Source organism: Cherax quadricarinatus, chromosome 19 (genome assembly GCF_038502225.1).
Source record: "Cherax quadricarinatus isolate ZL_2023a chromosome 19, ASM3850222v1, whole genome shotgun sequence".
Taxonomy (NCBI): Eukaryota; Metazoa; Arthropoda; class Malacostraca; order Decapoda; family Parastacidae; genus Cherax; species Cherax quadricarinatus.
This window is the reverse complement of record NC_091310.1, coordinates 8,708,486-8,730,366: the sequence shown is the minus strand read 5'-3', so window position 1 is coordinate 8,730,366 and position 21,881 is coordinate 8,708,486. Positions and strand designations below refer to the sequence as shown.

Here is a 21,881-nt window from a genome sequence, read left to right as displayed (position 1 = left end):
TAGTAATAGTAGTAGTAGTAATAGTAGTACTAGTAGTAATAGTAGTACTAGTAGTAATAGTAGTACTAGTAGTAATAGTAGTACTAGTAGTAATAGTAGTACTAGTAGTAATAGTAGTACTAGTAGTAGTAGTAATAGTAATAGTAATAGTAGTAATAGTATTAGTAGTAGTAATAGTAATAATAATAGTAATAATAATAGTAATAATAGTAATAATAAGAGTAATAATAATAGTAATAATAATAGTAATAATAGTAATATAATAATAGTAATATAATAATAGTAATATAATAATAATAAATAATAATAATAATAATAATAATAATAATAATAATAATAATAATAATAATAAATACGATATAATTGAAGAAGGAAATTGTACAAAAATACGAGGGAGTGGTTGATACATCGTCAGTGTGGCTTTGTTTATGCTGGAGTGAGCATTAGTCTCCCTGCTCTTACAAACATTTCACAATAATTCATTGTGTTTGGTGCTTGTAGATTGAATGTGACTGGAGTGGTAGAGGCAGTGGTTGAGGCAGTGGTTGAGGCAGCGATTGAGGCAGTGGTTGAGGCAGCAACTGAGGCAGTGATTGAGGCAGTGATTGAGGCAGCGAATGAGGCAGTGGTAGAGGCAGTGGTTGAGGCAGTGGTTGAGGCAGTGATTGAGGCAGTGGTTGAGGCAGTGATTGAGGCAGTGATTGAGGCAGCGATTGAGGCAGTGGTTGAGGCAGTGGTTGAGGCATTGGTTGAGGCAGCGATTGAGGCAGCGATTGAGGCAGCGATTGAGGCAGTGGTTGAGGCAGCTGTTGAGGCAGCGATTGAGGCAGCGGTTGAGGCAGTGGTTGAGGCAGTGGTTGAGGCAGCGATTGAGGCAGTGGATGAGGCAGTGATTGAGGCAGTGGTTGAGGCAGCGATTGAGGCAGTGGTTGAGGCAGTGGTTGAGGCAGTGGTTGAGGCAGCGATTGAGGCAGTGGTTGAGGCAGTGGTTGAGGCAGTGGTTGAGGCAGTGGTTGAGGCAGCGATTGAGGCAGTGGTTGAGGCAGCTGTTGAGGCAGTGATTGAGGCAGCGGCTGAGGCAATGGTATTTAATAACATACATGTTAATAATAATAATAATACATGCTATTAATTGTAACATGTACTATTATTATTTATAACATATATGTTATTAAATACCACTGCCTCAACTGCTGAATTATTGTGAAATGTTTGTAAGAGCAGGGAGACTAATGCTCACTCCAGCATAAACAAAGCTACACTGACGATGTGTCAACCACTCCCTCGTATTTTTGTACAATTTCCTTCTTCAATTATATCGTATTTATTATTATTATTATTATTATTATTATTGTTATTATTAGCAGTAGCAGAAATGTTTGATTCTTTGCTGTGTTCAAGAGTAAACACATGATGTCACCGTCTAATACCTGTCTGAATAGCCATTCCAATATGCAGTCATGAATGGGTTTACATTATTTATACTGTAGTTTAATAGCAAATAATGAACAAACAAAACACTCACCACACTGAGTGGTGGGAGGGCTGGCTGCCAGTTGCGGGGGTCGGAGGGAGGGTAGTAGGGACTCACAGTGGTTGGGGAAGTGGTGGAGGCATTGGTGGAGTCTGTGGTATTTAATAACATACATGTTATTAAAGCATAACATGTATATATTTAGTACAATTTATGACGTTTTCATGTATTTTATGATTGTTCATGGTTCAACAAGTTAAGGAAGCAGTATTGTATTATATTTCCCTACAATATATTGGGGCACCAAACATTCACGGTTTTTCAACATTCGCGATCCCCTAACCCTCGTGAATGTTGAGGGAGACCTGTATATCTTTTGTCTTATATTAATTAGATTCACTTATAATTAATAATCTACTGTACAACTATGATATAATTAATATTCTACTGTACAGCTATGGCAAAATTTTTAGTGTTAAGTAGTCTGTAAGCCAATAATGTTAAGTTGGCCCATAATGCCTAGGCGTAATAGAGGCTCTCTTTGCATTGCAACCCATTATTGTAAATACAAAATCTCAATGTACTATTTGCAAAGACATGAATAAATAAATAAATAAATAAATGATTGTACATTACATTACAGAACTATGTACGTAGTTTATATAGCAAAGGTTTGACATTATGCCCTACCCAGTATGTCGGGAATGTGTGTATGTATGTATATGTATGTATGTATGTATATGTATGTATATGTATGTATGTATGTATGTATATGTATGTATGTATATGTATGTATGTATGTATGTATATGTATGTATATGTATGTATGTATATGTATGCATATGTATGCATATGTATGTATGTGTATATATATATATATATATATATATATATATATATATATATATATATATATATATATATATATATATATATATATATATATATATATATATATATATATATATAGAATAAGAAGAAGAAAATTGTCAAAGTGGGAAGTCTGAATGTGTGTGGATGTTGTGCAAATGATAAGAAAGAGACGATTGAGGATGTTATGGATGAGAAGAAGCTGGATGTCCTGGCTTTAAGTGAAACAAAGCTGAAGGGAGTGGGCGAGTTTCAGTGGAGAGGAATAAATGGGATTAGGTCAGGGGTTTCAAATAGAGATAGAGCTAAAGAAGGAGTAGCAATAATGTTGAAGGATAAGTTATGGCAGGAAAACAGGGACTATAAATGTATTAATTCAAGGATTATGTGGAGTAAAATACAGGTTGGATGTGAGAAGTGGGTTATAGTAAGCGTATATGCACCTGGAGAAGAGAGAAGTGTAGAGGAGAGAGAGATATTTTGGGAAATGTTGAGTGAATGCGTGGGGAGTTTTGAATCAAGTGTGAGAGTACTTGTGGTTGGGGATTTCAATGCTAAAGTGGGTAAAAATGTTGTGGAGGGAGCAGTAGGTAAATTTGGGGTGCCAGGGGTAAATGTAAATGGGGAGCCTTTAATTGAGCTATGTGTAGAAAGAGATTTGGTAATAAGTAATACATATTTTACGAAAGGGAGGATAAATTAATATACAAGGTATGATGTAGCACGTAATGAAAGTAGTTTGTTAGATTATGTATTGGTGGATAAAAGGTTAATGGATAGGCTCAAGGATGTACATGTTTATAGAGGGGCAACTGATATATCGGATCATTATTTAGTTGTAGCTACAGTTAGAGTAAGAGGTAGATGGGACAAGAGGAAGGTGGCAACAACAAGTAGGAGGGAAGTGAAAGTGTATAAACTAAGGGAGGAGGAAGTTCGGGTGAGATATAAGCGACTATTGGCAGAAAGGTGGGCTAGTGCAAAGATGAGAAGTGGAGGGGGGGGGGGGTTGAAGAGGGTTGGATGAGTTTTAAAAATGCAGTATTAGAATGTGGGGCAGAAGTTTGTGGTTATAGGAGGGTGGGGGCAGGAGGAAAGAGGAGTGACTGGTGGAATGATGAAGTAAAGGGTGTGATAAAAGAGAAAAAGTTAGCTTATGAGAGGTTTTTACAAAGCAGAAGTGTTATAAGAAGAGCAGAGTATATGGAGAGTAAAAGAAAGGTGAAGAGAGTGGTGAGAGAGTGCAAAAGGAGAGCAGATGATAGAGTGGGAGAGGCACTGTCAAGAAATTTTAATGAAAATAAGAAATTTTTTTAGAGTGAGTTAACCCGTAAATGGTCCAAACGTATACATATGTTTTTTCAACATTTGAAAGTATGTAGAAAAGTAGATCTTTTTTTTTTTTACATTTGAAAATGTGTAAAAAAAAGTATGGATTTGTCAGTTAAAAACAGAGTAGGGGAGTTAGTTGATGGGGAGAAGGAGGTATTGGGTAGATGACGGGAATATTTTGAGGAACTTTTAAATGTTAAGGAAGAAAGAGAGGCAGTAATTTCATGCACTGGTCAGGGAGGTATACCATCTTTTAGGAGTGAAGAAGAGCATTATTTGAGTGTGGGGGAGGTGCGTGAGGCATTACGTAGAATGAAAGGGGGTAAAGCAGCTGGAACTGATGGGATCATGACAGAAATGTTAAAAGCAGGGAGGGATATAGTGTTGGAGTGGTTGGTACTTTTGTTTAATAAATGTATGAAAGAGGGGAAGGTGGCTAGGGAATGGAGGAGAGCATGTATAGTCCCTTTATATAAAGGGAAGGGGGACAAAAGAGATTGTAAAAATTATAGGGGAATAAGTTTACTGAGTATACCAGGAAAAGTGTACGGTAGGGTTATTATTGAAAGAATTAGAGGCAAGACAGAATGTAGGATTGCGGATGAGCAAGGAGCTTTCAGAGTGAGTAGGGGATGTGCAGATCAAGCGTTTACATTGAAGCATATATGTGAACAGTATTTAGATAAGGTAGGGAAGTTTTTATTGCATTTATGGATTTAGAAAAGGCATATGATAGAGTGGATAGAGGAGCAATGTGGCAGATGTTGCAAGTACATGTATATGGAATAGGTGGTAAGTTACTAAATGCTGTAAAGAATTTTTATGAGGATAGTGAGGCTCAGGTTAGGGTGTGTAGAAGAGAGGGAGACTACTTCCCGGTAAAAGTAGGTCTTAGACAGGGATGTGTAATGTCACTATGGTTGTTTAATATATTTATAGATGGGGTTGTAAAAGAAGTAAATGCTAGGGTGTTTGGGAGAGGGGTGGGATTAAATTATGGGGAATCAAATACAAAATGAGAATTGACACAGTTAATTTTTGCTGATGATACTGTGCTTATGGGAGATTCTAAAGAAAAATTGCAAAGGTTAGTGGATGAGTTTGGGAGTGTGTGTAAAGGTAGAAAGTTGAAAGTGAACATAGGAAAGAGTAAGGTGATGAGGGTATCAAATGATTTAGATAAAGAAAAATTGGATATCAAATTGGGGAGGAGAGTATGGAAGAAGTGAATGTTTTCAGATACTTGGGAGTTGATGTGTCGGCGGATGGATTTATGAAGGATGAGGTTAATCATAGAACTGATGAGGGAAAAAAGGCGAGTGGTGCGTTGAGTATATGTGGAGTCAAAAAACGTTATCTATGGAGGCAAAGAAAGGAATGTATGAAAGTATAGTAGTACCAACACTCTTATATGGGTGTGAAGCTTGGGTTGTGAATGCAGCAGCAAGGCGGCGGTTGGAGGCAGTGGAGATGTCCTGTCTAAGGGCAATGTGTGGTCTAAATATTATGCAGAAAATTCGGAATGTGGAAATTAGGAGAAGGTGTGGAGTTAATAAAAGTATTAGTCAGAGGGCTGAAGAGGAGTTGTTGAGGTGGTTTGATCATTTAGAGAGAATGGATCAAAGTAGAATGACATGGAGAGCATTTAAATCTGTAGGAGAAAGAAGGCGGGGTATTGGTCGTCCTCAAAAAGGTTGGAAGGGGTAAGGGAGGTTTTCTGGGCGAGGGGCGTGGACTTCCAGTAGGCGTGCATGAGCGTGTTCGATAGGAGTGATTGGAGACAAATGGTATTTGGGACCTGACGATCTGTTGGAGTGTGAGCAGGGTAATATTTAGTGAAGGGATTCAGGGAAACCGGTTATTTTTATATAGCCAGAGTTGTGTCCTGGCAATTGGAAGTACAATGCCTGCACTCTAAAGGAGGGGTTCGGGATATTAGCAGTTTGGAGGGATATGTTGTGTATCTTTATACATATATGCTTCTAAACTGTCATGTTCTGAGCACCTCTGCAAAAACAGTGATTATGTGTGAGTGAGGTGAAAGTGTTGAATGATGATGAAAGTATTTTCTTTTTGGGGATTTTCTTTCTTTTTGGGTCACCCTGCCTTGGTGGGAGACTGCCGACTTGTTAAAAAAAAAAACTGAAAGTTCATAAAAAAAACGGCAATGCTTAGATCGTGTGTGTTGACTTCACCACAGTAAGTTTGCAGCAGCTGTAAAATATTATAATCTAATGTACAAGTGAGGTTGCAATGACCAGGCAGTCAGCTGTAACTTTCTGACCAGAAGGTACATACATACTTCTTTTCAGAATCTTCTAAATGAATAAAAGTAAATGGCTGAAGAACCAACTGAGGAAGGAGTTTGAAAGGAGGCTTAATTCCTGTAAAAGGGAAACTGAAGCATCATGCACCAAAGTAAGGGATGAGGCTGCTGAATATGCAAATAGGCCTAAACAGTAGAGGAATGGGCCCTAAAGCTGGAGGAAAAAAAATTAGGGAGACCACAGCGGAACTCCGATGGAAGTGCTTGAAAGGAAGTTAGATGCGCTATGGAAGGAAACTTTAATAATGTACAACAAAGCAAGAGCAGCTACAAAAACAGGCTAAAGCCAGAGCAGCAAGGCCAAGAGATGACAAAGATGTTAAGTCACTAGTACAAATAGTCTCTGAAGACAGGGAGGTGAGGCAGGTGTTGACAGACTGCAAAGGAAATGGTGAAAGCAGACAAAGATATCTGGAGGAAGAGGCAATAGGAGGAGGAAAGTGGGAGGTCACTGATGATCTACAGATTTCATGGAGCTGAAGGAAGCCCAGGAAGTAGATGGGAAGATGAAGAATGTGAGGCTATAACGACCAGAGTGCACTGGATGAAAAAAAAAAATGGACAGGTGACAAATTTTCAGAAAACAGAAAGGTTCTCTTACATCACGTAGGTCAGGACAAGGCATTACGACAAAGCATGGTTGAAGACCATACGACACTACAATCATATATACATATCTGGATCAGGACAGGATGGCGATGTAAAGAAAACAGCTGAGGGGTATATAAAATCCCATCAAGCACAGAGAAGAGCAGAAGACAAGGAGCAAACATGGGGAGCACCTAGACTCACGTATGTCCTTCAGACACAACCCAAACTCCTACCCTGGCTGGCCCAACTCTGAGCCACCCTCTACTTCCCCAAAACATTAACACCAACCCTTCACCCATCTTGGTGAGGGGTTGGTGTACAGTATCAGGAGACAGAGGTTGCAGACGTCACTCAAAGTGAAAGAACTAGGGGTGAGCATAGTGCCAAGCATTTCACCAAAGGTTAACATTATCCAAATTACAGCCAATACTCATCTACCAAATCTAAGAGAGGCCTTCAGGAATCTCAACAAGAGACTTTCCAGGCACTTAATAAAACATATGTCGGGCTCATTTTGGGGTATACAACACCAGTATGGAATTCACACTTGAAGAAGAATGTTAAGAAACTGAAGAAAATGCAGATGCAACATGGCTTGTCCCTCATTTAAGGAAGATGAGCTATGAGAAGAGGTTAATGGAATTCAATCTAATGACATTAACCCCTTGACTGTCACAACCCCAAATCCTGAGATGTCTCCTGGTGTCAAAAAAAAAAAAAAAAAAAAATCTTATGAAATGATAGAGAATCATTTCCCGATTGTAATGACACCAAAAGAACAAAATTTGATGGAAAACTGACGGAAATATGCTCTCGCTACGTTAGTGACCTCGGAGATATTTACGAATCGGCGCTTTTGCCCACTTTGAGTCCTATTTTCGGCTAATTCCATTGTTCCAGTCAACTAAACTCATAGCTATTTCTTTATAACTCAATTTTTTCTATCGATTGAGTACAAGAAACTGTCCATTTACTGATTTTAACTACCCAATAACGTGGTCAAAAATTTGCAATTTGGCCAATTTCATGAAAATTAAAAAATATGACAATTTCAAAATAGGTTCCAGAATGAACAATGCAGACATTCCTGGCTCTAAAATAACATTTTCTTTGTTCATCAGTCATGTCTCTAGGCCCCTCTTGCTTTCTATTTTGAATTTTTATTCAAACAAAAAATAGAAGATTTACTGTTATGCAGACTACTGCAATATTGTAATAATTGTATAAATAATGTCAACTCATTCATGACTGGATATTAGAATGGCTACTTGGATATTTATTGTTTACTTCTGAACACCAGCAAAAATCAAACATTTCCCCTACTTTGAGCTCCATTTCCAGGTTCTTTTCATAGTAAAACCAATCAAAATCACCTCTATTTCTATAATATGTTTTCCATTCTATCAAATGAGACCAAGAAAATGAGAATACAACCATAAATACTATACAAAAATAGACCACAAAGTTGGCATTTTAATTAAAAAAATGGTCAGAGTTCTTTTTTTCTCATTATGCACTGCGTGCTGCAGGATTTTTTATATGGTGCACACTGACCACACAGACCCATTCTCTCACATGTGGGCCTACCAGTTTTCTCCTGCTTGATTTGAAGCCGCTAGAATTTATACGTCAAAAACGGTGGCTCGTAAGACGTATATATATATGACCAAAACAGTCAAAGGGTTAAAGGAGAGAAGAACCAGGGGATATATAACATAAAAAATACTCAGGAGAATTGTATACAGGGACAAGCTGTTTGAGAGGCAAGAAATGGAAACTCAAAGACAAAGCTGGAAGTTAATGTGTGTTAGAGATGTCAGGAAGTATTTCTTCAGTTTCAGGGTGGTTGGAAAGTGGAATGATCTTGGTGAAGAAGTGGTGGAGGCAGGCTTCATACATAGCTATAAGAGCAGGTACAATAGGGCAAACAAGGCAGCCAGAGAGAGTAATATAGAAAACGGCAAGTTGAGAGGCAGAAGCAGGAGCTAAGACTCATCCCCTGCATCCAAAATTAGTGAACACACATGCACATAAACACTCATGCACTCCCACCTCCCCACACACACCAGGGCCAGGAGCTAAGACTCGACCCCTGCGGCCACAAACAGGTGAGTACTCATGCACGCACACACATGAGTCAGAGATCTCCCTCTTGACTGATGAGGTGAAATTAATGAGGGAAATACAAACAGGAGTAGATCAGGAAACACTACAAATAGATCTAGACAAGCTAGATGATTGGTCTGACAAATAGATCTAGACAAGCTAGATGATTGGTCTGACAAATAGATCTAGACAAGCTAGATGATTGGTCTGACAAATAGATCTAGACAAGCTAGATGATTGGTCTGACAAATAGATCTAGACAAGCTAGATGATTGGTCTGACAAATAGCTACTGGAATTTAACCCCACCAAATGTAAAGTTATGAAAATCAGAGAAGGGCAAATACATCTATAAACAGCATACAGCCTCAGGGTACAAAGTCTGCAAACCTCTTTGAAAGAGAATAATTTCAGGATGAGTATAGTTCTGAGCATTTCCCCTGAGGCCAACATCAATTGAATCAATGCTGCAGCAAATGTGAGACTGGCAATTTTGAAGGCATTCACAACCTTGTCATATGTCATGTCATCCTGGAATATGTAACACCACTATGCAATCCATATCCAGATAAACATGTAAAGAAGCTTGAAAAAATGCAAAGGTTTGGAACAAAACTAGTCCCAAAACTGAAGAGTATGAACCATGAGATGTTAGAAGAGCAAAAGTGGATGACATTAGAGGACAAAGAGAACAGTGGTGACATGATTATGACATACAAAATACCCAAAAGGAATTGACAGAGTGGACAGGTAGGGTCTGTTTTAGCCAAAAGTGCAAGAAAGTCACGGATGTGTTAGGAAATACTTCTCTAGCCTTAGATTGGTCAGGAAATGAAATTATCTAGATATTATTATTATAATTATAAGGGAGAGCTAAACCCATAGAATTATAGAGCACATGTGGGGTGGGGGGGAGGGTGAAGGAAGGTATTCAGGGAACCAGAGCACAGATCCAATTCCCTCGATCGAGAGCCACTCATCAGCATCAAGGCACGTAAGTAGTAAGAGACAATATTCATACATTAGGTTCATATGATAGAGGTTATGCAGCCAGGAGTAAAACCAGTAGCAGCCAGCAAAGATGCAGGACCAGGAGCTGAGGCTCAACCCCTGCAACCACAATTAGACGAGTGTGTGTATTTACGTACACAAATACGTATGCACACAACCCCCCCACCCCCCGCCCACATAATGCACTTGTAACAAGCATCTGTCAATCACACACGCAGTCACTCAAAAGACTGAGTGAGAGACAATGTGAAAAGTAACGCCACATAATCTGGCTGTCATCTACGAAGGGGTGACAAAGTAAATACCAGATATATGCCTGTGAACAGGTATACACAATTTCAAACTTGTTAATACTGAGTATGTGGAGGTAATGAGTAAACATATAACCGGAAGAATGTTGTGTGCCAAAACTATGTTGGATGTATATAGTGGTAGTGTATACATGGAAACCCTAACTCTTGTGTTGTATTCTCACTGTTTCTGCTTAAAATAAATTGTTAACTGAAGATCATTGAATTACTTTGATATAAAAGTGATATTTTTAAAACTGTACCACTTGTTCATTAACTTCCTTTCACATTGTACATATAACTGTGGTTAACTGCTTAAGAAATCCTACTTAACAGTCTATGTCTAATTCCTAAGTAGCATTTAAGCATTAAGATTAGTTTGCCTGAAATGCATTGTGTACTAGTGGTTTTCTTTTGTGCCTAACAATATTTTGTTACATTCATAAAAAAAATATTTTCCCAACATTATATCTTTTAAATATGTTCATGTATGTGTGGATAACTGTAACCTTGACATTCACATTAATACTTTTAGATGATTATTCATGGGAAACCATTTTATAAAGGAGCTACTAATGCAAACACGTACACAGCTAAAAATGATCACAAATGACTAATACTTTTTAATGGAAAGGGCAAACTATAATATAGTACTGTACTACAGAATGTGTCAAAATTGTTTACTAGAGTGGTCTTGATCACCCATGGAGAGAGTGAGAGAGTGAGAGTGAGAGTGAGAGAGAGTGAGAGTGAGAGAGAGTGAGAGAGAGTGAGAGAGAGAGTGAGAGAGAGTGAGAGTGAGAGAGAGTGAGAGAGAGTGAGAGTGAGAGAGAGAGTGAGAGTGAGAGTGAGAGTGAGAGAGAGTGAGAGTGAGAGAGAGTGAGAGAGAGTGAGAGTGAGAGTGAGAGAGTGAGAGAGAGTGAGAGAGAGAGAGAGAGAGAGAGAGAGAGAGAGAGAGAGAGAGAGAGAGAGAGAGAGAGAGAGAGAGAGAGACTGGCAGTAACAAGTGTGTTGACACACACTGCAGGTTCTTTGCTATAACAACTTTATACTTCAACTACACTTTCTGCTCTACTGCCAGCTCACAAGCTCTATGCTAATATTCATTAATAACATTTTCATTTTCCATCTTTTTTAAGATGGTATGTGATTTGACAATTTATAAAGTTACATTCTGGTTTCTACTATAAAAGTTGACTAGCTTAATTATGGGTTTACCAAAATAAACTTAGAGAAATCCTGATTGTTTTTCAGCTCAGTGTGTCTCTTAACACAGAGTTGTGAAAACTGTGCATGGCAAAAAACTTACAAAGGAAGATTCTTCATAAACACCTACATTTTGAGTGCATGAAATGATATACATGATATGAATATTAGGAGGAGAGAGGAGAAAGGAAGGAAGGAAGGAAGGAAGGAGAGGGCTGGGAAGCCGGAGTGGGGTCGGGAGTGGTGATGGTGACGACACTTACCTCCTCATCATCCATGTAAGGCTCAAACCAGTCCCAAAGATCTGCAGGTGGCTGTGTATACCTAGTTAAGAAGAACAACACCATTAAAATGTACCAAAATTGATTAAATCTCATATCTATGAGGAAAAAATCCTCCAGTTGACTGAGGACAAGTCTTCATATTCTTATGTGAAGGAAGTCATTTTCTTCCCTGAAAACAGCATGCTCAGAGAAGTGACATCTTCATATCATACTTCATTTTCATATACTGATACACATTCCTAAAATATAGAAATAGTATTGATGTCAAGAACTTTTCTCCAGGCTTGAGACTTCACATGACTAGTGAGCTAGTAACAAACCCAAGCAACAGATATAATTTATCACATGATGCTCTAACCCAGCAATGTTAAGTGGGTGGCAAGAGCATATCAAGACACGACAAATACTTGCAAATTTATTGTGTACAAAATTATAAAGACATATATGAGCACAATAATATATAAACAAGTAAACTGTTAAAACAAAGGAAACTTTAAACTTTGTTTACTGCTCTGGAAGGGCCGGAGTGAGGGTGTGCAAGCTTCCAGTGCTAGAGCCTTCAGTATCCAACAGCCATGTGTAAACATGTTATACTGGAGTGAGTAAAGATACATGTTTTAGGATTTGACATACTGTTGGAGTGGGAGGAAGGTAACATTTATGAAGGGACTCAGGGAAACTTGAGGTGGGAAGTGCAGTACCTGCACTCTGGAGTGGAAAGAATGTTGCAGTGGAGGGTTATTTGACCTGTCATGTCTACATACTTCTGGCAAGACAGATATTGAATGAAGGATGGTAAATGTGTTTCCTTTATTTTTAGGCCGTCCTACCTTGCTGGAAGACAGCAAAAAAATAAAGTGTCAATCAGTCAGTTGTTTACTATCACAGCATCAATCTCTAATGGCTGACTGCTCTTATGAAATACAAGAAATATTTGTTGGCTTTAGGTTGTGTAAAGGAAATTTTTATTTAATTCTCTACCATAACTGGAGATTGTTAAGAGGCACCTAAGTACACCTGTCTTCTAATAACATGTTCATTTTTCCACTATAATTTACCTTGTACATAATTACCATTGCATTTGCTATGTCTAATTCGTAAGGCGAAGTCTAGGATCTTTCTTTAATTCATGTTATAACTTAAATTTATTGTCCTCAAAGATTTGTTGTTATACCATGAATTAAAGAAAGATCCTGGACTTCACTTTGCAAAACAGACAAACCAAATGTGATAGTAATTATGGGCAAGGTAGATTATAGCGGAAAAATGAACATGTTATTAGAAGACGGGGGAACTTGTGTGCTTCTTAACGTGCCAGTTTTGTTAATCAAGCTGGTTTCTGTGAAATAACTAGAGAATGTTTCTTCTGACCACAAATAAATCAATGTTTAACTATATTAGGTTGCCCTAGGTTATATCTACATGATGTTCATTTATCTGCATATAACATGTGTGTCCTCAAAACAATTGTAAAAAATATTGTACATTATGTACCTTAAGCCTAGGTAGTAGGTTGGTAGACAGCAACCACCCAGGGAGGTACTACCGTCCTGCCAAGTGAGTGTAAAACAGAAACCTGTAATTGTTTTACATAATGGAAGGATTGTTGGTGTCTTTTTTTCGGTCTCATAAACATGCAAGATTTCAGGTACATCTTGCTACTTCTCCTTACACTTAGGTCACACTACACGTACATGTACAAGTATATATATACACACGCCTCTGGGTTTTCTTCTATTTTATTACTATTTTTTGTTCTTGTTTATTTACTCCATTCTTCCTCTGTAAGCCATGCGTGCTGTAAGAGGCAACTAAAATGCCGGAAGCAAGGGATTAGTAACCCTTTCTCCTGTACACATTACTGAAGTTAAAAAGATAAACTTTTGTTTCATTAACAAAACTGCGAACTTTTGTTTCACAAACTGCAAAACCATCTTCCCCAAAAGAAATAATGTAAACCCAATTAATTCGTTCCAGACACCCAAAAGTATTAACAAAAATTATTTTTTTTATAGAATAAATATAGATTTACATACAGAAAAAAATGAGAAATCAAGTATAAAACACTTATAACATCACACTTACCTTTACTGAAGACTCTTGTTGGAGTATGGAAGACGGGAGGAGGAGAGAGGATGGAGTAGCTACATTATTGTTTGGAAGGGGAACCCCTTCTATAAGGACTTTAGGTACTAAGTCTTTATCCGGGGTTATTCCCTTCTTTGTTTTTTAATGCCACTAGGGCCAGCTTGAGTCACTGGACCCCTGTCGCACAAAAAAACTGTTCAGAGAGCTCTTTTCCTGAGGTCTCATTAAAATTTGCCTAAAATGGGACATGGCATTGCCATTGTACATGCTGCCAACACGGCTTGCAACAGCTTTGTTAGGGTTATGTTTCTCCACAAATGCTTGCACCCTACTCCACATTGTACAAATCTCCTTAATCTCTGAAAAAGGCACCTTCTTCCATCTGTCTTCCTCCTCCTCCGAAGCAATTTCCTCAGCTGTGGTCTGTTGCTGTTGCAGATGAAGCTCTTGCAGCTCTTCAGTGGTTAGCTCTTCATTGAGGTCCTCCACCAACTCTTCCACATCCTCGCCACTCACATCCAACCCCATGGAATTCCTCAGTGCCACAACAGGTGTAGGGTCGACAGAGTCAGCCTCAAACCCTTCAAAATCCTTGTCGAGGACACATTCTGGCCACAATTTTCTCCAAGCAGAGTTCAAAGTCAGGGAGGTCACTCCCTGCCAAGCCTTATCTATAAGGCATATGCAATTGAGGATACTGAAGTGATCCCTCCAGAACTCTCTTAGGGTCAATTCAGTGTCTGAGGTCGCATCAAAGCACCTCTGAAACACTGCTTTGGTGTAGAGTTTTTTGAAGTTTGAAATGATCTGCTGGTCTATGAACTGGATGAGAGGAGTGGTATTAGGGGGGCAAGAACTTAACTTTGATGAAACTAAACTCCTCCACCATTTGGTCATCCAAGTCTGGAGGATGAGCAGGAGCATTGTCCATTACCAGGAGGCACTGGAGTGGCAATTTATTTCCCAGAAAATATTTCTTCACACTTGGGCAAAACACTTCATTGAACCAATCAAGGAAAATTTCCCTTGTGACCCATGCCTTACTGTTAGCCTTCCACATCACACACAATTTACTCTTGGTGACACTGTTTTTCTAGAACACTCTGGGATTTTCAGATTCACTTTGAAATCCCCACTAGCATTACCACAGAACAAGAGAGTTAGTCTGTCTTTCATAGGCTTGTGTCCTGGCGGTGCCTTCTCCTGCATGATGTAGGTCCTCTGTGGCATTTTCTTAAAAAACAGGCCTGTTTCTTCACAACTGAACACCTCTACATACACACTGAATTCATGCACGAATTTTTGAGCCGCACATTTGTCACAACTTGCAGCTTCGCCATGCTTTACTACACTGTGTATGCCAATGCGCTTCTTAAATCTCTCAAACCAGCCTTTGCTGGCCTTAAATTCACTAACATCAGCACTCGTTCCAGGCATTTTCTTTATGAGATCGGCATGCAACTGCCTTGCCTTTTCATAAATTATCGACTGCATAAAACTCTCCTGCTAAGTATTTCTGGTTGATCCACACCAACAACAAATTCTCAACAACTTCGATTACTTGCATTCTCTTTTTTGTGAGCATATCTACCCCTTTCACAACAACAGCTTCCTTGATTTCCTTTTTCTTCGCCACGATGGAAGTGATCGTTGAATGGGGCTTCCCGTACATCCTGCTGAGGTCAGCCACACACACTCCACTTTCATATTTTGTGATGATTTCTTTGTTTAATTCTATTGTGTTTCTCACCTTCACCAAAGGCCTGGCACTAGGATCTTTCTTTGGGCCCACGGTGGCTTATTTAGCAGTTGTAAGCACAACAAAGAATGGAATACAGTGGTACCCCAAGTTTCATACAGCTCCCAACTCAAACAATTATTTAAGTATATTATTGTAAGTGCTTTTGTAAATGTATATTTGGGGGTCTGAAACGGACTAATCTAATTTATATCATTCCTTATGGAAACAAATTCATTCGGTAACAGCACTTGAACAGCCTTCTGGAACGAATTATCTACGAAACTCAGGGTACCATCGTATTACGTAATGTATCTTAAGAACGCTTGGGGTGATGGTCACTCGCCGTTACTAACTCTGAATGGTGGGGGCGCCTTTGAGCATGTGCAGACGCTGGGAGGTCGCTCTGATGCGTTCCGTACGACCAATGAATGGCAAGGCAAATCACGAAGCGCGAGGCTATATTTGGACGAAATAAGTTGCCAAAAGTCAAAATTCACGAAGTGTAGGGCTCACGAAAGTCAAGGGGTCAACTGTACTAAGTTAGCAATAAAACTAGGCATTAAAAAACAATAAAAAGTAAAATACATACACAGTACACTCATTTCTTACCTCAAAATATTTGTAGTTTTAATGTAGGGTGAGAGGCGAGTAGCATTTACTGAAAGAAGTCAGGTGTGGTAGATATGGTAGCCAGCCTGGCCACCCCACCCACATGCAATATATTACGACATTTGAAGCGCCCTAGAGCAATAAAATGCACATACCTTACCATAAAATATTTGTAGTCTTTAATGTAGGGTGAGAATTTTTTTTTTTTTTTCAACAAGTCGGCCGTCTCCCATCAAGGCTGGGTGACCCAAAGTGAAAGAAAATCCCCAAAAAGAAAATACTTTCATCATCATTCAACACTTTCACCTCACTCACACATAATCACTGTTTTTGCAGAGGTGCCCAGAATACAACAGTTTAGAAGTACACCTACCATCCGACTTACGACCAAGCTTGGTTCCGACCAACCGGTTGTAAGTCGAACCTTTGAAAATTGCCGACATATTGGGTAGGGCATAATGTCAAACTTTTCCTATATAAACTACCTACATAGTACTGTAATGTAATGTACAATTATTTCTTTTTTTTTACCATAATTTACTTCTATTGTTATATTTTAATTATTTATTTACTGTATATAATGTATACATGGTAGTGAACTGTATTGTAAATTTTACATCACATACAGTATATGTTACTGTTATCTTTATGTACTGTCGACACAGTGGAATGGGAGAATACCACTGGTAGTGTCATCCTGCCAGAATGTTGTATAACCTATACCCTAAGTAAAGAGAAACAACTCTGGAACATGTGTAATACGTAGCTGGCTGGCTGGCCGGGTGGGTGGGTGGGACGCCGGGTGGGTGATTGGCTGACTGACTGAATGTATGTATGTATGTATGTATGTATTTATGTATGTATGTATGTGTCTGTCTGTCTGTCTGTCTCTCACAGGTACAGTAGGGTCCCGCTTTACGACGTTTAGCTTTACGGCGTTCCGCTAATACGGTCATTTCAAATTATGACCAAAACTCGCTATACGGCTCTCCCCACCTGACTTTCTAATACGGTCACCGTGCCCCACCCGGTTTGTTTACATTCTCTGTGAGATCCGTAAGCCCTAAGTCTCTCCATTTTGTCTGGAAACTCCAAAATTTCAAGTGTTTTTAAAAGTTATTTCATATTTTATATATACTCTGATAATTATACTTATGTATACCTGTACCTAAATAAACTTACACACTGTACTGGCATGCAGGTACACATTAAAATCAGTAAGAGTGTCTTAAGTCTCCAGACGTCATATTAGTAATGATAATAATAATCACCGAGTCTCATTTAAATATGGGATATTACGTTAATATACACATTTTCATTAATCCATCTATGATATTTTTTCAGAATTATATAATAAACATGATGCATAACATATAAATATGATAAATACTCCCCACAGTAGAATAAATAAACATAAATATGAGATGTGGTAGCAGACGACTTGCACAAGTGACGCCATATTAGAAATAATAATAATGTGGAAAATACTGTATATATTTTCCAGAAATTCAGTATTTATATGTAAACAGATGGCCATACTGTATTTAATAATATTTATGTCATAGAAAACGGAAAGCCTGCATCTGCGCAGAGGAGACTCGCCATCTTGGTTTTGAATTTTGTACAAACGTTGGTGTAATGGGAAGAATTTTTCGTGCTCTAGAGGTTAAAATTGCGTTGACACCTCTCAAATAGGAGGCAAAATTGGTGGATGTGCATTCTTGCATAACTTGAGATATCAGACAACTGGACAAGACAGCTCCAGGAACCTCAGACAAGCTCTCTATATTTGTGTGTAATTCTGGCCAGCATTATTTTCATAAATTTAGTTAGAGTGAGGTTTTCTGAGTATGATACACATTAATCTCCAGTCAAATTGGTGAGTGATATTAAGATATATTTTCCTTCTGTTATGTAATTGTGTATATACATAACCATTTATTATTTTTAATATACAGTCCAAAAATTTATATATTTACCAGTATTCCTGGTGTATGTATATTTCATTTAATTAATAGGTCCAGAGCAACTTGTGGATATGACAGTGGTAGGTATCGAAGGGGGACAATTTTGCGACCTAGGTGTCCCAAATTCCTACTTGTCTATGTAACTCTGATAAATAATAATCTTTGTTATCATTTTCTGTTATGTATATAATGAGTTACATTCAGACAAATGCAATTTTCCACATTTAATTTGCCCGTTGGTCCTTCTTGAACCGGAGGTAATTAGTGAAGTCATTAATTGGTTAATTACTTAATAATTGTATGTGAAATGACAGAAGGAGGTGGATGTTAAGTTCACAAATTTATTTAATGTGTAGTGGATTATAATTATTACAATATTAATTTTGATAAGTCAAGTCTGGCTAAGTTTATATTAATTTGTATAATATTAATTTGATAAGACAATTCTGGCCAAGATTTATATCAGTGTATGTGTAATTGATAAGCCAGGTGTTGCTAATTATATTAATGTGTATAGTATTAATTTTGCTATGCCAAATTCTGGCAAGGATTTATATTAATTTGTATAATAATTTTGATAAGCCAAGGCTGGCTAAAGGTTTGTATTAATGTACATTTAAAATTTATATATAAATTTCTTACATGTGTAATTGCTAAGCTCAAGTGTAGCTAACATTATTAATGTGAATTTAAAATTTATATTACAATTTTATACATGTAATTACTAAGTTCAAGTAGCTAGAATTTATTTAAAGGTAAGTTGTACTATTTACCTTTATAAAGTGCATAATTTAGTACATAATTAGTGTTATTAAGTTGAATTTAATACATTGCATCATGGCTGAAAATGAGGAAATTAACCCTTTGAGGGTCCGTCCCGTAGATCTACGGCTTTACGTTCAGGGTCCAAACCGTAGATCTACGTCATGAGCTCAGCTCACTCTGATAAACTGTGAGTGGTACATTTGGGCCTAGATATGAGAGAATACATCTATGTGGTATGTGTGCACCACATAAAACAGATCCTGCAGCACGCTGTGTATAATGAGAGAAAAAAACTGAAATCATGATTTTTCGATAAAAACAGCGACTTTGCAGTGTTTTTCCATATTTTTTTATAGTTCTATCTGCGATTTCTTGGTCTCATTTGATAGAATGGAAGACATATTACTGAAATAGAGATGATTTTGATTGGTTTTAGCACTGGAAATGGCTTGAAACTGAGCTCAAAGTAGCAGAAATGTTCAATTTTTGCCGATATTCAAGAGTAACAAACGACCTCACACGTCTAATACACGCCAGCTGGTGGGTCTAATATGCATTCACAAATATGGTGATGATATTTATACAATTATTACAGTATTGCATAACAGTAAATCTTTATTTTTTGGTGTGAATAAAAATTCATTATGTGAATAAAAAATCAAAATGGAATTTATTTGTAAAGCCTCAAAACATAACTAATGAACAGAGGAAATGTTAGTTTAGTTCCAGGAATACCTACATTGTTTATTCTGGACCCTATTTTGAAATTGGAATATTTTGAACTTTGTGTTAACCCTTTGACTGTCGCGGTCATATATATACATCATGGGAGATACAGTGTTTGACGTATCTATACGCATAAATTCTAGCGGCTTCAAATCAAGCGAGAGAGGGCTAGTAGGCCTACACGAGAGAGAATGGGTCTCAGTGGTCGGTGTGCACCCTGTGAAAAAAATCTGGGACTCAGCGGTGCATTGTGGGAACGCCATCTTGGTAGTCCATTTTCACCATGCCTCGCGGTAAGAAGTTCCTCACTCCTCGGCAGATTGGAGGTCTTTTGTTCCCAAGTGATAGCTCAAACAGTGATGGTGGTGTCAGTGAAAGTGAATTCCCTGGTTCTGAAGCGGGTGTGACCGAGAAAATTACCCAGGATAACATAATTAGTGATGAAAACCCAGATGACCCACAACCTTCCACCTCTGGTGCTGGGCCGGCTCGTTCATGTTCACCTGTACCAGGACGAAAGAGGAAACTATTTGCCCATGTACAAGACTCAGATGTGAGCAGTGCAAGTGATAGTGATAGTGATTTCAAGGTTATTGAAAGCAGTTCTAGTTGTGACAGTGAGGGTGAATATTCCCCATTGAAGCGGCAGTATATACGACGTCACATGCGGTCTGGTAGTGTGCCATATGCTCTTCCAAGAGGAAGGAGTACATCTCGGAGCACATCCCGTGGCCCTACACCACGTCCTGATAGTGAAGATGACGATATTGTTACGATGGGTATAAATGATGTGAGTGAGGCAGCAGGCGGTGGTGGTGATAGTGATGGTGGCATGAGTCATGTGACACCAGCAGCGGGCCACGCTACTACCTGCGCTGCTGACTCTGCACAACTACAACCAGCCTCACCCAACCCCACACTCCCACAACCACAACCTGCACAACCACAACCACATTACAATATCCAGAACGCACCAGCTGACCGCATCTGGGATTGGCAGCAAGATGACGAGTTTGTTCCCAATCCCCATGACTTTGATGGAGGACAAAGTGGAATACGGCCATCATGTATACTTGGGAACAATCCCACTGAACTGTAATCCTTTCAGTTGTTCTTCGATGAACCCCTGATGGACATTATTGTCAGGGAAAGCAATACATACTATGAGTACACCATGGCAAACACTATTCTGTCACCAAGATCACGCCTACACCAGTGGAAGGACACAACTGTGGCAGAGATGTATCTGTTCTTCGCCACAATAATGCTTATGCCATATGTGTATAAGCATAGTGTCAACACATACTGGGCGACAGACCGCCTGATTTCAACCCCTGCTTTTAGTGACATTATACCAGTGAATAGATTTGTGTTACTGTTACGTATGTTACACTTTTCAGACAAAACCAGGCCTGACAGAAGCGACAGGTTATATAAGATCAGACATGTGTTTATGTACCTGAAACAAAAGTGCTGTATGTATTTTTATCCCTTCAGGAAGCTTGTTATTGACAAGTCTTTGATTTTGTTCAAAGGAAGATTCTCATTCAAGCAGTATATACCAAGCAAGAGGAAACGCTTTGGTATAAAGTTATTTGTTGTGTGTGTTTGCAAAACTGGTCTGGTTTTGGATATAATTGTGTACACTGGCGGTAAAACAATGGAAGATACCAGGAAGTTACTGGGTATCTCTGGTGATGTGGTTAGAACAATGATGGAGCCATATCTTGGTAAGGGACATATTTTATATACTGACAACTGGTACACAAGCCCTATACTCAGTGATTTCTTGCTAGTGAACGTGACAGATGTGTGTGGCACAGTGCATAGAAATCGTAAACATATACCTAGGTTCGATGCTGGCAGTCGTAGAGGTGAAGTGCAGGTGTTTGCTGCCAATGACATCATGGCATTTCGGTGGCATGACAAACGTGATGTCACACTTCTGACATCAGTTCACCGACACAAAATGGTAGACACTGGCAAGCAGAACAGAGAGACCAATGAACCCATTGTAAAACCTGCAGCTGTGATGGATTACAACCTCAATATGCGCTTAGTGGACAAATGTGACATGCAGATTGGGTTTGCTGACTGTGTTCGCAAGAGTTATAAGTGGTACATAAAACTGTTTTTCCATCTTCTTGACATTTCCATGCTGAATGCTTATAATATGTATAAGTTGAAGACCAAGAAGAAACCCAAATATGGTGAATTTTGTTTGTCAGTCATCAGACAAATAATATTCAAGTACCAAGAAACAACACCTGCAATAGACCAGCACCCACGAAATTATCAACACATGTCCTCTTGTCTGAGGCCTGGTGATCACTACCCCATACCACTGCCTGCTACTACTGCCAAGAAAAATGCTCAGAAGAGGTGTTTTGTCTGTGGACATACCACAAAACGCCCACAAAAACGCAGAGACACTCGTTTTATGTGTGAGGAGTGTAAGACACCATTGTGCTTATACCCATGTTTCAAAGAATTCCA

At 38.6% G+C, this 21,881-nt stretch overlaps 1 protein-coding gene across 2 annotated transcripts in view; it reads right to left on the bottom strand.

Moving 5' to 3' along the window:
* The window catches only part of LOC128688206 (pre-mRNA-splicing factor 38B), a 395,211-nt gene that overhangs the window by 169,590 nt on the left and 203,740 nt on the right, over positions 1-21,881 (bottom strand). The window contains exon 5 of one of the 2 annotated variants that reach the window (XM_070086545.1): positions 11,469-11,529. The exons of the other annotated variant lie outside the window; for it this stretch is intronic. Within the exon in view, the coding sequence (XP_069942646.1) occupies positions 11,469-11,529 (61 nt within the window). The remainder of the gene's footprint in view (positions 1-11,468; positions 11,530-21,881) is intronic. 2 annotated transcript variants of the gene reach the window in all.